General features: G+C 35.1%; 1 protein-coding gene across 1 annotated transcript in view; it reads right to left on the bottom strand.

The window, feature by feature from the left end:
* Positions 1-15,224, bottom strand: part of TNKS (tankyrase) — a 151,492-nt gene that overhangs the window by 23,100 nt on the left and 113,168 nt on the right. Inside the window, exons 13-18 of the mRNA XM_070408327.1 lie at positions 13,405-13,484; positions 10,215-10,360; positions 7,903-8,068; positions 6,279-6,498; positions 5,888-5,997; positions 1,224-1,412 (exon numbers count right to left, since the gene is read on the bottom strand). Coding sequence (XP_070264428.1) covers positions 1,224-1,412; positions 5,888-5,997; positions 6,279-6,498; positions 7,903-8,068; positions 10,215-10,360; positions 13,405-13,484 — 911 coding nt within the window. The remainder of the gene's footprint in view (positions 1-1,223; positions 1,413-5,887; positions 5,998-6,278; positions 6,499-7,902; positions 8,069-10,214; positions 10,361-13,404; positions 13,485-15,224) is intronic.

Raw genomic sequence — 15,224 nt, 5'->3', positions numbered from 1 at the left:
GCATGTCTGTTTCCCTTCTCTAGAATCTGGCTTGCCCATCAGTTGCTGTGACCAATAGAATGCAGAGGAAGTGATGGTCTGAGGCTTTTGAGCCAGGATTTAAAAGGACTGACAGCTTCTACTTTTCCTTCCTTAGAAGCTTATCCTCCATGCTGTAAAGAAGTTTGGGGTAGACTTTTGAGTGATGCATACCATGCAGAGAGGCCCTGTAGGATGAAAGGCCATCCTGGACACTGCAGCTTCAGTTGAGGTCCAAGTAAGGTAAGTGCACAGACAATAGAACTACATCGCTGAACCCAGTCAACCCACAGAATCACTGTATTAAGCCACTCACTCAATTTTGGTTAAGCTGCTAAGTGTTTTGGAAATCATTTGTTACTTAGCAATAGATACATGAAACAGAATGTGTCTTGGAAATGTATTTCTGGCTTAAAAATATGGTTAGTTATTGGGACCATTATTAACTCCCTGATTTTCAGAAAGTTCAGGAAGATAATGCGTGTTTTAATTTTGTAGTTAAATAATATTTAACCACAAAAACTAAATTCTTAATTTGAAAATATTTCTACAGTATATCAGTTTATTTTTCCATCTTCAGAAGAATAATATACTGCCCAGAAGTAAATTTTTTCTAACTATCCCAAAGCCTCAGGTAAATTATCATGAACAACAGTTGCTCTAGAGCAGCGGTTCTCAAACTGTGGGTCGCGACCCCTTTGGCGGTCAAACGATCCTTTCACAGGGGTTGCCTAAGACCATCCTGCATATCAGATATTTACATTACGATTCATAACAGTAGCAACATTACAGTTATGAAGTAGCAACGAAAATAATTTTATGGTTGGGTCACAACATGAGGAACTGTATTTAAAGGGCCAGAAGGTTGAGAACCACTGCTCTAGAGTAATACACCTAATGTAGAAGGGATAAGATATTTTTGTGAGTATAGTTCTTTGAGAATACACTCTACGTATTTTTCTATGATTTATCTTTTCCCTCCATGGAAAAAAGAATTATATTAGCTTACACTACTTAGTTTTTCTTAACAGAGTTTTAAAGTATATTAAAAAAGCAAATTAAAAAAATTTCAGAAGGAAGGAAGTCTGTTCTTATTCTAAGTGAAAAATGCATTTTAATACTAAAGGCCCTGCTAGGCCCTGCAATGTAATATCATCTCTGAAAGTATAAAAAGCAAGTGTGAGGATTTTGAAATGAGGACTTACTGTTGCCAGATCTAAAGGTGTCTGACCTTCTTGGTTCTTCATAGTTGGATCTGCTCCATGCGCTAGGAGGAGGGCACATAACTGGGTCCTTCCTTTTTGGGCTGCTTCATGAAGAGGAGTAAAAGCCCACTTATCTGTTGCATTTACACATGTGTTGTATTTTATCAATAATGCTGCTATGTCCACATGCTGAAGAAAAGGATGTGAAGAGTTAAGAAAGATTACCTGGTAAAGCTCCATCACATACACTTCCTTTATTTCACATTTCATTCCCTCTAGATCTCTATGAAGAAGTTTATTCTATAAAAGAAGTATTTACCCTACCCCCCTCCCCTGTATTCTGGACTACATCCTTCCTTGCCTCCTCCAGGATATCAGTTCCACAATTATTATTTTGTCCTGTAATCCTAATTCTTCATGGGAAAATTTAACATTTTTATTTAGCCTTCTAACATATTCAGGCCTATCTTAAAAACAAACAGTTCTCTTCTGACCCATTACTAGTATAATCTGGTTTATTTATTAAAATAGTCATCTCAAAGCTTCTTAGCCTTTGGGAACGTAACATAACACAACAAAACCGTATTTTACAAAAACGAGTCTGTCACGTCCAAAATGACTTGGGGGTGAGGTAATTAGCAGTAGACACATTACTAATAACCTGGGCATGAGATGATGAGATCCTGAACTGTGGACTGTGCCAGTTGGAGAAGGAAAAAGAAGAGCTAAATCTGAGATATTTTGAAGGGGAAAAAATATTGGCTTTTAGAAAGACAAATTAACTACAGAGGAAGGAAAGAAGAAAAGTCCTTTGTAGGAAAAGTTTAAGTAGGAATCCTATCTAATAAAAGACAAAAAGGGTAATTGACCGTACCTTCACTACACTTCCCATTGGCTAATCAGGGTGATATGCAAATTAACCACCAACAAAGATGGCGGCTAATTTGCATACGTAGGCTCCAAGCGGTGGAGCGAAGCCAAACGGCTCTGAAGCTGGCTGAGCAGCGAGGCCTCACGCCCCCGGGATCAGTGGAGCCGCGAGGCTTCCTGGCCCCAGGATTAGCGGGGCTGCAAGGCCTCATGCCCCCGGGATCAGCAGAGCCGCGACGCCTCATGGCCCTGGGATCAGCAGAGCCGTGAGGCCTGATGGCTGGCAGGGGGAGCCCAGCGAGAGCTAAGGCCTGGGTCCCGGGTGCCGGAGGAAAACTAATGCCAGCAGCCAAAGGAAGGGAAGGCCTATTGCACAAATCTCTTCATGCAACAGGCCTCTAGTCTATAATAATAAAAGTGGAATATGCTAATTAGACCAGACAGCACAACAATCTTCTGGGAGTCCTTCCAGATGACCTTCGGGAAGAAGCTGCGGCTGTGAGGGCTGAGGCAAGCTGCCGTGGCTGCGAGGGCCGAGCCCCTTGCACAAATTTCGTGCATCAGGCCTCTAGTGAAACTATAAGAACAGTAAGGTTCACTTGGGGTATACAGTTTTTGAGGTAAAATATCAAAGCCATGATGTTCTGTAAATGGTCAGATACAAAAGGTTGAAGCACAGATAAGAAGGCATCAGTTATTCATTCAATTACCCACTCATCCATCAACCAAATATTTATTGAACACCTACTAAGTGCTTGGCACTGGAGGTAGGAACTCCAGGGGAATGACAAATTGGAACAGAGTTGAAAGCTATAGCTACTTGATATATGAGCTCATTAAGAAAAGGAAACAGAAAGATAATCACAAGGGGGATAAAGCCTTAAGAACAACAATATTTTGGGAAGGGAGAGTGGAAGACAAAAGGGACAATAATAAGAGCAGAACTAAAAAGAGGCAGGACTATGAAAAACAATGTAGGAGAAAGTTTCAGGAGAGTAGGTTCTCTCAAATAATACCAAAGATTTCAGCTTCTTTAGAAAGTCCTTATAAAACATGCTTAAGACAATGGATTATGCAAAGGTGATACTGATGTAATGATTAGGCTTTTGAGAATAATAAAAATTAAATTTATTCTTATATACACATTTAAGGATGCTAGTTTGTTTACCACTAAAGTACTTCTGAAACCCTTTTCAACACCAAGATTCTATAATCTTTGTGCAATTGGCACATTGGTGTTCTTCATGGATACATTTCCTGGAATAACTTGATTACTTTAAAAAATATATATGTTTTTATTGATTTTTAGAGAGAGAGGAAGGAAGAGGGATAGAGAGAGAGAAACAATGATGAGAGAGAAACATCATCAAATGACTGCTTCCTGCACATGCCCCACTGGGGCCTGAGCCCGCAACCTGGGCATGTGCCCTGACGGGGAACTGAACTGGTAACCTCTTGTTTCCTGGGTTGACGCTCAACTGCTGAGCCACACCAGCCAGGCTAACTTGATTACTTTAGATAATTAACTGAGAAGAACATTATCTGTTGAGAATAAATTTCTAACTCATGCTATTGCTCAGCTTCAATATATTGAGTTATCTGAACTGAATTTCATGAGAATGGGAAGAGATGGTGAAAGGGAAGACAAAAATTCCAAGATGGGATTTAGGGCATGTTTTTTCCTATTTTCCTTAAGACAATTTTGGCTTTCTTAAAGGTACCTATTTCAAAAAGAAAAGGCACTTTTTTTCCCCTGGGGTATCATTAAAGTTTTTTTTTTTTTTAACATAATACAAATATTTATTCATTTTAAGAAAGGTAATTTGAGAATACAAAGAGAAGGAAACTTTTTAGAAAATACGAATCAGATTTGTATAGATTTCTAATAAAGAAACAAAGAGTTTCCATATTTATTTTGACAATATAAAGACAAAAAAAAAAGCATAATCAGGGGAGAATTACTGAGAATAGGATGTTTTGTGATATTTTGGGGATTTTGAATGATATCATCATTATAAAGCTAATCTTAACACAAAGATAAAAATAGGCACCATCTATAGTACTATGTCAAAATCACTTAAAACAAAACAAAACCTAGTCATTTATTTCCCTTACTAGAAGGATACATGTTAGTTATTTTGTTTAGTTAACCCAAAAGCATGGGATAATTTCAAGCTTCTTCACAGTAAAGTTACAACTTAAATTGTGTTTCTGATATTAATTTTACTCTACTCCCATGGATACTGAAAGAATAATATGATTTGGTAGACTAATGTTCACAGGCTTCCAAAATTAGGTAGTCCAAGGAAAATTATATGTGTATGTATAAAGTGTATTACATATATGGTGTGTATTATTAAACTTTCTTTAAATTTATAGTTTATGCTTGGGAAAACCAGTTACAGGCTTTTAAAATTTGCTGATAAAAGTCTGAAAGAGTGATAAATAAAAAGGAGTATATTACTACCTACGTACACTAAAAACACAATTATTAAGTTTTTTAAATATCTACACCACTGAGGCAAAAATAGAAACTGAAATTAAAGGCTGACAAATGCTATAAATAAGCTACAGGTCAGTCCTATACAACAGATGAGAGCAAAGTCCTGAAAAGTGAAATGGTGAAGATACTAAGTACTGGCAGGCCTAGAAAAGGAACTGAACTCTTAGAATGTTTCCAGGAGAAACAGTCCATTTAATATGGTTTCAGAATCCAGCTTTAAAATGTTTTAAATGACAAATACAATGTAAAAAGGGCCCTAATTTAACGTAGGTGGGAAGCAGAAGAAAAACATGCTTGGTTTTTGCAGGGGGCCTGAAGGAGTCAGGATATTCTCATTCTGAAGGGCCAGGAAGAAGAGAGTAAGAGAATATGAAAATCACAGTGACTAGTTTTTATTTACAGTTTGTCAGGCGTTGGTAAACCTGGAAACTGTCCTCATCAGTAGTGATCCCAACTGTGAGACCCCTGGTACGCACAATCTGGCATCTGTGAGTTTTATAGCCCAATCGGGACTAAGTGGATGAGCAGACAAGCACAGCAGCGTTCATGCCCTCCCTGTGTGATTCACTGGGCCTGAAGTGGCCCGTGGTGACTCCGGGCAGTCAGTTCCAACATATGGCACCAAGGCAGCCAATACATTCCTCTTCCTCTTTTGGCTGATGATTAGTTACAGTGCTCTGAGAGCATGGCTGGACTTTCACTGTACGGTTTTAGCTAGTCAATTCAAATTCTATGAAACTATATATACCAAAAGCTCAACAATTTACTTGGTTATTTTAAAAATGTGGATGATAAACATAAGCAACCACAATTTCCATGCCTACAAAGGATTCCTGGCTTTTATAGTTTCTAAAATCTACTTGCAGTAGAGTATTATCTGTATCAATAAGTATTAACTGAGCTGCCATTATACACCAATGATCTTTCTATAATAATAAAAGCATAATATGCTAATTAGACTGAATGTCCTTCCGGACATCCTTCCTCTGGACAAAGCTGCAGCGGGCAGGGGCCACAGCAGAGGCGGCAGAGGTCCCCAGCTGTGGCGGCGGCAGGCAGGGGCCAGAGCCAAGGCTCTTGCACAAATTTCGTGCATCGGGCTTCTAGTTGTACTATGAAAAGTGTGGTCCTTGGCCAAAAAGAGAGTTGAGCTTAATTGGGAAGGCTAGAGACATTCTGAATAGAAAATTATAATTGTGCTAAATTACCTATTCATTTCATACATAGTATACATTTAACAAAACAGTAAATGTCAGTAAAGTTTTCTAGACTTGAACTTTAGCATGCTCACCCCATAGGATGCTGCATTATGAAGAGGAATTAAGCCACCTTTGTCTTGGGCATTAACATCTGCTCCATGCTCTAGAAGATATTCTGCTACTTCCAGGTTATTGTAGCCGGCTATTAAAGTAAAAAAAGGCAAACATGTCAGCTTAAAGGGAAAAAAATTGTATATAAATAATAAAGATCAGAAAAATGTTAAAGTTGTAGTACTTTTTGCTTTAAAAGCTAATACTATTATCACATAATTAAGAGACTTTACAGTAAGAAATTATATAAAATTTTGTCAATCAAAAGCATTTACTAAGTAGTACTCTTTATGCTCAGCATTCATCTCCCAATAATCTGTAGTAGGTACCAAAGAAGGGACAGTGAGGCTCAGGCATGCTCATGATGCTGACCTGCCAGGTGCAGAGGGGTTGAGTTTCTACCCTGGGTGTCTCTGCAGTTGATATTCTCTGGGGTGCAGAGTTTTTGCACTCTTGCCAGGCAGCCCTTCTTGGCAGCATCCAACAAGGCAGCATCTCCTCTCAGTAAGTCCTGAATATCTGTGTCTCCTTCTTTAACCAAATCTAAAGGTGTATTTCCATCTCTGTTCTTTTTAGTTGGATCTGCTCCATGCTACAAAGAAAAAACAAATGGGGTTTATATTTTCTGTATCTTTCTTTAAGTTTGTTTATTTAACTTCACCTTCACTCATCCAAGGAAAGTTATCTATTCTTCACGCATTTTGAACAACAGAGGAAGTATCCTGTTTTATTTTTCAAATTCCCTACTTAGTAGTATACTGGATCAACTTTCTAACTACTACTAAACCAAAGCCCTAATACTAAGGATGGTGAAATGGCGAAGATACTAAGTATCTTTTACTTTTTACCCAATATACTTTCGCAGACTCCAAACTGTCTTTAGAAACACCGTTTCCTTTTAAGAATAGTCTGGATGTTAAATTTCAATTACACAAAGATATTCAATGAATAGCATGAAAAAGAAGTAAAAAGAGGAACACACAGGTAGAAAAAGTACTTAATTCTAAATGCAGAAGAAAATTTGGTGATTTTAAAATATTTTTATTATAAGTCTTAACATCTATCATAAAATGAGGTATAAATATATTAACAATTAATTTGCTTTTAAGAGTTTAATCATATATACTATGAAATAAAGTAAATAAAAGTCAATAATCTTTATTATGACAGTCTGCTATTGGCCCACTGGAGAAATCTGAAAGATACAAGCTAGACAATGAATTCACAGTGACTTACTAACCAGTGATAATAGAAATGTGCATCAAATACAGTGTTATTCTCAATACTCATAATAATATATTTGATGCCATAAGAATGGTGGAAGAAGAACTTTATTTATATTTAACCCAGGACAAGTTTTTCTCTAGTTAAAAAGAGAGAGAGAGAGGGGGAGAGAGAGAGAGAGAGAGAAAGAGAGAGAGAAAGAGAACGAACTACATGTCTGGTCATTTTTCACATCCTTTAAAAAGAACACAAAATTATTTAGTTTCTACTATTTCATGTATATACCAAAAATTTATATAAATAACTTTGTTTAGAGATTACCTTACATTTTAATTAAAACCTTATATTAAAATAAAGTTTTTATAAGATATATTAAATAATGTTTAATAATGAGGAGTTTAACAATGAAATAGCCAGTAAAAAAAAAAATCAAACGATAAAAAAACTTGTTTTTCTTTGTACAAATGTTTTCTGATATCAATATTATAAGTATTAGATAAGCAATGCAAACTAATTCAACTCTTTCCAAAAACCTACCTTGATGAGCTGTAATTATCTGAACTTAATCAAATCAGTTCAGAAGGCACTTCAGACACTACTCAAAGCTATGTAAGTATCATGATACCACACTTAAACATCCTCCTAAAAAGGAAAGTGGAAGCGTCTCTATAGCACTTATTGTACATAACAGAATTTACCTTGATGTAATTTTATATACTAACCAAAAATAAATATAATTACTTTATACTTTATAATTTTTAAAATTACGTACTTTTAAAAGGAGCTTGCAGATTTCATATTTTCCTTTAGCTGCTGCTTCATGGAGAGGGGTAAATTTCCATAAGTCCGCCACATTGACAGAAGCTCCATGCCTTACTAAAAGCTCAGCTACCTCATAGTGTCCATATGAACAAGCATTATGAAGGGGCACCAGGCCACTAAACAGAAAAAAATTATTTTTAAGACATATGACAAATCTTTTGAGTTAAAATGATAATTATGAAAATAATAATGAAATTCTTCTATGGCATTGACCATACTACAGACTCACTTAGAAAATTCTCCTCTGGTCTTGAAGATATAGTCATCCATTTCCAAGTGAGGCTTAATAATTTTTAAAATGTCCCTTTCAATATAAGGACTTTCCATAGTTTCTTAGTGAAGGATATAAATTCAGCAATCCTTATCCTTAAAATACATATATCCTTGAAATACACACAGGCACGCGCGCGCACACACACACACACACACACACACACACAGAAAAAAAGGTTGCATCACAATACTTTCTTTTTATTTTATTGAGTTAGAGAAAGAGAGAATCAATGTATGTGCCCTGAGTGGGGATTGAACTGGCAACCTTGGTGTATTGGGATGATGCTCTAACCAACTGAGCTAACTGGCCAGGGCCTCCATCACAACACTTTTCATTTAGGTTTCATCCTGGCAATATAAAGCAACACTACAAAGTGATTTTAGGAATAACTACTCAATAATTTGGTTTATCCTCTCTCAAATTTTCTTCCATTTGGGTTTTCCTAACGATAACACTGCAATATTATAAAATGTACAATGCAATTTAGGTTATTTATTTAGGCAAATTCTACCTTTAGGTTTTGGTTTTTATTTTTATGTTTTCTGTGTAACAGTTTAAATATTTAGGCGCCAAGCAATGAAAACTCAAAATCTAAGTGACAGAGAAACTTAAGCATTTGTTAAAGAAAATAATGGTGTGAACCATAAACTCCAGTCACATGAGAAAATCTAGCCGCCTTATTATGAGCAAACTATTCTGAGATGACTCTAAGTTCTGATGAGAAGGCAGCTGATAGTCTTAAGAGACAAAAAATGTTCCCATAAAAAAGGGTGCATCAAAAGGGTAAGTTTAAGTTGCACTTAAGACATGGAACAAACTAGGTACAAGTGCCTTTTTATTTAGAGATCATGCTTTTTTTTTCTTTTTAATGTTTTGCGCTCAAAATTCTAAGTGCTAAAATGGGCAATAATAACAAATGTTGCTCTCCGTACACTGTAATACTTTGAAAGAGCTAGTGATACTATTACTGAATACTTATGTCTGATGTGTCCCATAACAGTTAATTGAAGTTTAAGTTGTATGGTTTAATTCTATAGTATTGCATAGAAATGTGCTTACTTATTTATATTTTGAGATGACGTGAAATTAACTCAGAAGAAGCTCATTTCAATTAAAACTTCCTCTTGCATATCTAAATAGCTTTCATGGTTGCTTTAAAAACTCTGTCTAGCCCTAGTTGGTTTGGCTCAGTGGATACAGTGTCAGCCTGGGGACTGAAAGGTCCCAGGTTCTATTCCGGTCAAGGGCACATGCCCGGGGTTGCGGGATCAATCCCCAGTAGGGAGCATGCAAGAGGCAGGCGATCAATGATTCTCATCATTGATGTTTCTATCTTTCTCTCCCTTCCTCTCTGAAATCAATAAAAATATATTTAAAAAATAACACAACTCTGTCTAGATAAACAGAAATAATTTAGCAAACAAATATAAAAATATAGATGTGAATTAGTAAAAAAATAAAATGTTTCTATTTTAATACTGATGACTTTGGGATGGATGGCTTCTTTTTGGAAGAGATTATACATTTTTTATGGCAAAACAAGGGTTAAACAATAAATTACAAACTATATAAACACATTCATACTATATATAGGCATTGAAAGGATGAGATAAACTATTAAATACTGATATGGAAAGATATTCAGGATATACTACTAGATGAAAAAAGGAAATTGCAAAGCAAATTGTCTGGAATGACATTATTTATGTTAGAAACAACCACACCCCCACAGCAGCATACACACTAGTATATGCATTTAAAAAATTGGGAGGATTACAACAAATTTTTAATGTTGTAATTAATCTCTAAGAGGTGAATTTTCACTTTCTATACTATACATTTCTATGTTTTAGTTTATACTTTAAACTTTAAAACACTTGCATTACTTTTTTTAAATAGGAAAAACAATCAAAGACCTAAAAAAAATTAAAATACTTTTTTTAAGTCTCAAAAGAATGAATCCCAAACAGTTGGATTCTAACACATACCCTTTGTCTTTGGCATGGACGTCGGCACCGTGGTGTAGAAGGTACTCCACAACAGACACCCGATTATAGCCTGCCGCAAAGTGTAAGGGTGTAGAATGCCGGCCCTCTAGATCTCGGCAATTCACATTTTGAGGGCTGCAAAGTTGCTTTTATGGCAAATACACACAGACAAACATAAGAGGAACATTAACATTTAGTCACAGACTTTGCTCCAAAATACTACAGGTATCTGGAGAACTTGTAATTTTCTAATATTTATTTCCAAAGATTAGATAATACAAGTGATGTTTAAAAATCAGTACTATGTCTAAAAATATTCTTACTATTTACAGAGCAATCGACTCTCACAAAATCCTAATAAAAAGGAAAAACCCATAATAAAGCAAGCATTTGCAAGGCAACTGATGCCTTACTTTTTCATCTTTTAAGGCGTTTGCTCCCCAAGACTGCTTGTCACAGCATTTTTGCATGCTCTTAGCCATTCTTCTCTCAAGTAAGAGCAACCCCACTTGACTGCAGTTACCCAGAGTTCTTGTCTCCTCTGATGGGGCAAGAAAAAAGGCTCTGGAAAAACTGTATTAATTCTGCTTGGGCCACACACTTGGCCCTTTGATCCAAAAATAGAGTTTGCTTATTAATAAGCGTCAAAGTTTAGTTTGAAAAAAATAATCTGGTATGACTGCCAATAACAATATTGCAATTGGCCTTTCTTAAAAAACAAAACAAAAATATAATAAAACCAACAAAGCCATGCAGGCCACAGTGCTTTACTTGATCTTTGGAGGATGTTTGTCTAACTCTACAAGTCAAACTGATTCTAATCGTATTCTAATTTTTGGTTTTACTTCCACCTCTTTCAGCTATGCCCTCCAAATCTCTCCTCTACCTCCTTTTCTCCTTTTGAATGTTACTATTTCAGTACCAACGCCACTCTCCTTGATTACAAGTAGTAGAAGCAAAGTAAGGGCTGACAGGCTGCATCACCAGTGGTGACAGACGAAATACAACGATATTGGAACAATCATTTACAATTTGTAAAAAATGTCATATTCTTTCAGTAAATTGCTACCTGTGAAGTTGATCATTATCTCCATTTTATAAATAAACCAAGGCTCAGTGAGGTTAAGTGAATCCTTTTTCATGGGGTTGGTAAGGAGTAGTAAAGACTCAGACCCTGTTCTCCTGATCTTTTTGGTGCATGGCTGGTTAAAAATGAAGAACCTGTTTCTATTGATATACTCAGTAGGGGCTTTCCACACTGGTAGGGTGAAAACCTCTTTTCAGACGGTACAATATTTACATGACAGAAACAAGTCTGGGCAGTATTAGGGAGAGCCTACAATCGCATCGACTCTATGTGGAAAAGCACCAGACTCTAACTTCTGAAGAACACGATCATCTGATCAGGTCAAACATCTTATCTTTTCATGACAAGTGAGTCTGTGGCTACATTAACACATAAATTAGAGAATAAAAATATACAACTAAATAAAAACGAATAAATTAATACATAAACTAAAAAGAAAGGCTGCAAAAATTGCTAGTAAACACCAGTGGTGTCTTACATGACTGAAGCACTTACTCTTCTGGTTCTTATTTTTTAATTTAACTTTTTCTTCTCCCCTGAGAAGACTGGCAAAATTGGAATGAGGGACGAAATGAAGAAACACAACTCATTTTACCAGGTTACAAAAATAAAACCCCATTCTGCTTATTAAATACTTGCTTTTCGATATTTGGAAGTTTTTTATTCTCTAGTCTGTTTTACTTTCTTTTTGAATGGCAAAGCAATTTCACATCTTTTCTAGCGGCTTTATATAATGTCAAATATGTTACTCAGCAAACAGCTTTTCTTCTAATATCTAATACTTTCTAAAACCTCTAGGGAAAGAAATTTATGCAGCCTAATTCTCAATTTGTGCTTTTTCTTCCACCATTTTGATTCCATTCAAAAAAATATAGTTGGTCTTTTATTGTGAATAGACTGTTTAGGAAACCTGAAAGGTGCAGTATATTTACACACAAAAGATAATGGAATTTTGTTAATTTATTACATTAAAAAAGTTTTAATTTCATTATAATGGGTACATCTAGCAATTCTAGTGCTGAGATTACCATGCTGTGACACAGAAAAGGAGTCTTAATCATTTTTTATATTTAAACATTTTCCTTTATTAGGATACACTTCAAATTACAGAGTATTTTTAAGAAAAAAAGAAAAACACACTGTAATTTTAGATCTAAGAGAACTTGAAATTTTCTCCCCAGTGGCTACTTATTTACTATTTTTCTTTAAGTAACTTAGATGTTATTATATGATGAAAGAAAGATTGAAAGTAACCACATATTAAAACAAAAATAAAATTTCTAGGCCACAGAGCTCAAAAAATGTGTACCGTCACTTTCAAACAGTATACGTCATCAAGAGTGCTATAATTAGTTTACTAAAAATCACAAAAATAGAGTTGGCTTATTAATAGGTGACAAAGTTTAATTTGAAAAATAAAATCTGGTATGACTGGCAATAACAGTATTGCAATCGGCCTTTCTTAAAAACAAAACAGAACATAACGAAACCAAAAACTATATCCCTTTCTTCTATCTTCATCTCTACATGAATGATTGTAGATGGGAAGTATGTATGTTTTTAAAAGTATATTTGATATTAGAATATACTTTTCATTTGAGAAACATTAAATTTATAACCATTGTTTATACCACAAATAAAGGTTGATAAAATTTTCTTAGCAAGCAGAGTTACATAAAAAGGAAAACCCATCTTCTGCATATAAATAATTCCTAATGGTTGCGGGATCATTCTTCCCCAGAGCCAATGTGAGAATCTCTTGGAAAACTTCAAGAAACAATGTTTTAAACATTATTGTACTACTACCTGGGCTTGAACTAGCTTAGAAATTTATGAACGCAGCCAAAAGTAACAATTTAATTAATGTAAGTGAAAATAAAAGAGCTATCACATAACCACAAGAAAAGTGACTAAAAAAGAGTTTAATGAATGTAAGGCACATACTAGGAAACTTTTTGTGGTTAGAGATCTCTCTTGTTTATGCACCTATTCTGCTCATTCCTTTCATTGTTTGGATTTGAGTAGTTTCACTTACAAGCTTAAAGTGAAATGGTTAGCAAAGCTTCAAGAGTGCTACTCAAGACATTAAAAGCATTAACTTACCTTCACAGTTTCCAAGTCTCCAGCTTTAGATGCCTCTAAAAGTCGATAGTCAACATCAGAAGTACGCATAGGTGTACTTTCTGCATAAAAGGAAAAACTAGTGTTGACTTTCAAGGAATCACAGAGTAGTTAAAGAGGGTAAATTATTTGGTGAAAACAAAGAGAGAGATTAAAGGATCAGATTCTGAGACCTATCTTTTTTAAACAAAAGATAAGTGGTTTCTTACTTCAATCTATATCCATCTCGTCCTAAACCAAATTTAAATAAATTCTAAGACACATAAATCTGTCTCCAACCCTGCTACTCTATTCTTCAAACTTTCTGGTCAATACTTGGCATAGGGGAATGAAGATACAAAGTACCACAAGATCACGATCATCTTCATGACAGATTGGTCTTACAAAGTGTTGTAGCAAAGCTTTGCTATGGATTTTGTTATGCAAACCTAGGGAACCACTCAATTTTCAGTATTAATGTTTAGCCTTTCTTTTGGGCCTCAGTTTCCTCAATATGAAACAGAAGTACTACTCCTTAAATCAGTGATCTTAGAAAACATAATCAGTGTACAAAAAAAGGCCTACTAAAAAAAAATTTTAATTTACATTTATTGAATGGCTTTAAGGAAATACAATTCAAAATATCTGTAAAATGGAAGGCATTATGTTAATTGAAATAAGTCAGTCAAAGAAAGATAAATATCACATGATCTCACTCATTTGTGGATTATAATGAACAATATAAACTGATGAACCAAAACAGATCCAGAGACAGAGAAGCATCAATCAGATGCTCAAACCTCAGAGGCAAAGTAGAGGAGGGTGAGGGTAAGGGGGAGAGATCAACCAAAGGACTTGTATGCATGCATATAAGCATAACCAATGGACGCAGACACCAGGAAGGGTGAAGGCATGAATGTGAGTGGGGGGGGGGGGGCAATAGGGGGATAAGGACACATATGTAATACCTTAATCAATAAAGAAAGGGAAAAAAATGTCTGTAAAATGAGAGGTGTGATATAAATACTAAGTAGAATATAATTAAATTGGGCTGTTAAGTCTATAAGTATGAGGCTAACAAACGGAGTCTTTTGATCCAATATAAACAAAACAAAAATGCATTATACATTGGCCTCAATGAAAATGTTTTTTAAAAAAATGAATGTACCATATCACTCAAAATACATTTATGAACAGTAAGTGTGACTTTTATAATGTGTACGCACATTCAGATAATAGAAATAAAGGACTGAAGTCCAGGAGAATGGGTTTAGACTGGGCTCTATTAACTGTGACAGACAAATCACCTAACAGCTTAGTTTTTGCACCTATTAAGTGATTGCTGGTTTCCCTTAAATTCCTTTCAGATTTAAGATTGCATTACTTTATGATTAGAGACATCTTTATTCAGTCCACTGTGCAAATGGGAAGATCTATTGATGCTAAAAAAAAGGTTTTAGATTTCAGAAAAAATACTTCTCTTTCCACTCTAAAGTGCTTCGTTCAGGAAAAAGATTTTTACAGAGTGAGTTATGAGAACTCTTTAACGGAAGACAAACTGCATTTATTTAGTCATAATAATAATAGCAGATAAAATGTTAAGATTAAAGGGAGGAAAGAATAGAGTATTTCATCTAATAAAGTACATTTTTGAGATATCAAAAATTATTTTTCTTTAAGAGAGAGATTATTACATTTGTTAGTTAGGAAGCGTTGAGGAAGGGAATTAGGTTTTGCTCATTTTTATAGTCCTTTTTACAGGGAGATCATTCAGAAGGCATCTGCTGAATTGATTTCCATGCTATTCTATGTTGGGTCAATGA

The sequence above is a fragment of the Myotis yumanensis genome, unplaced genomic scaffold (genome assembly GCF_028538775.1).
Source record: "Myotis yumanensis isolate MYYU_CA2020_CCGP unplaced genomic scaffold, mMyoYum1.0.hap1 SCAF_3, whole genome shotgun sequence".
Classification (NCBI taxonomy): Eukaryota; Metazoa; Chordata; class Mammalia; order Chiroptera; family Vespertilionidae; genus Myotis; species Myotis yumanensis.
This window is presented reverse-complemented; position numbering and strand designations above follow the sequence as displayed.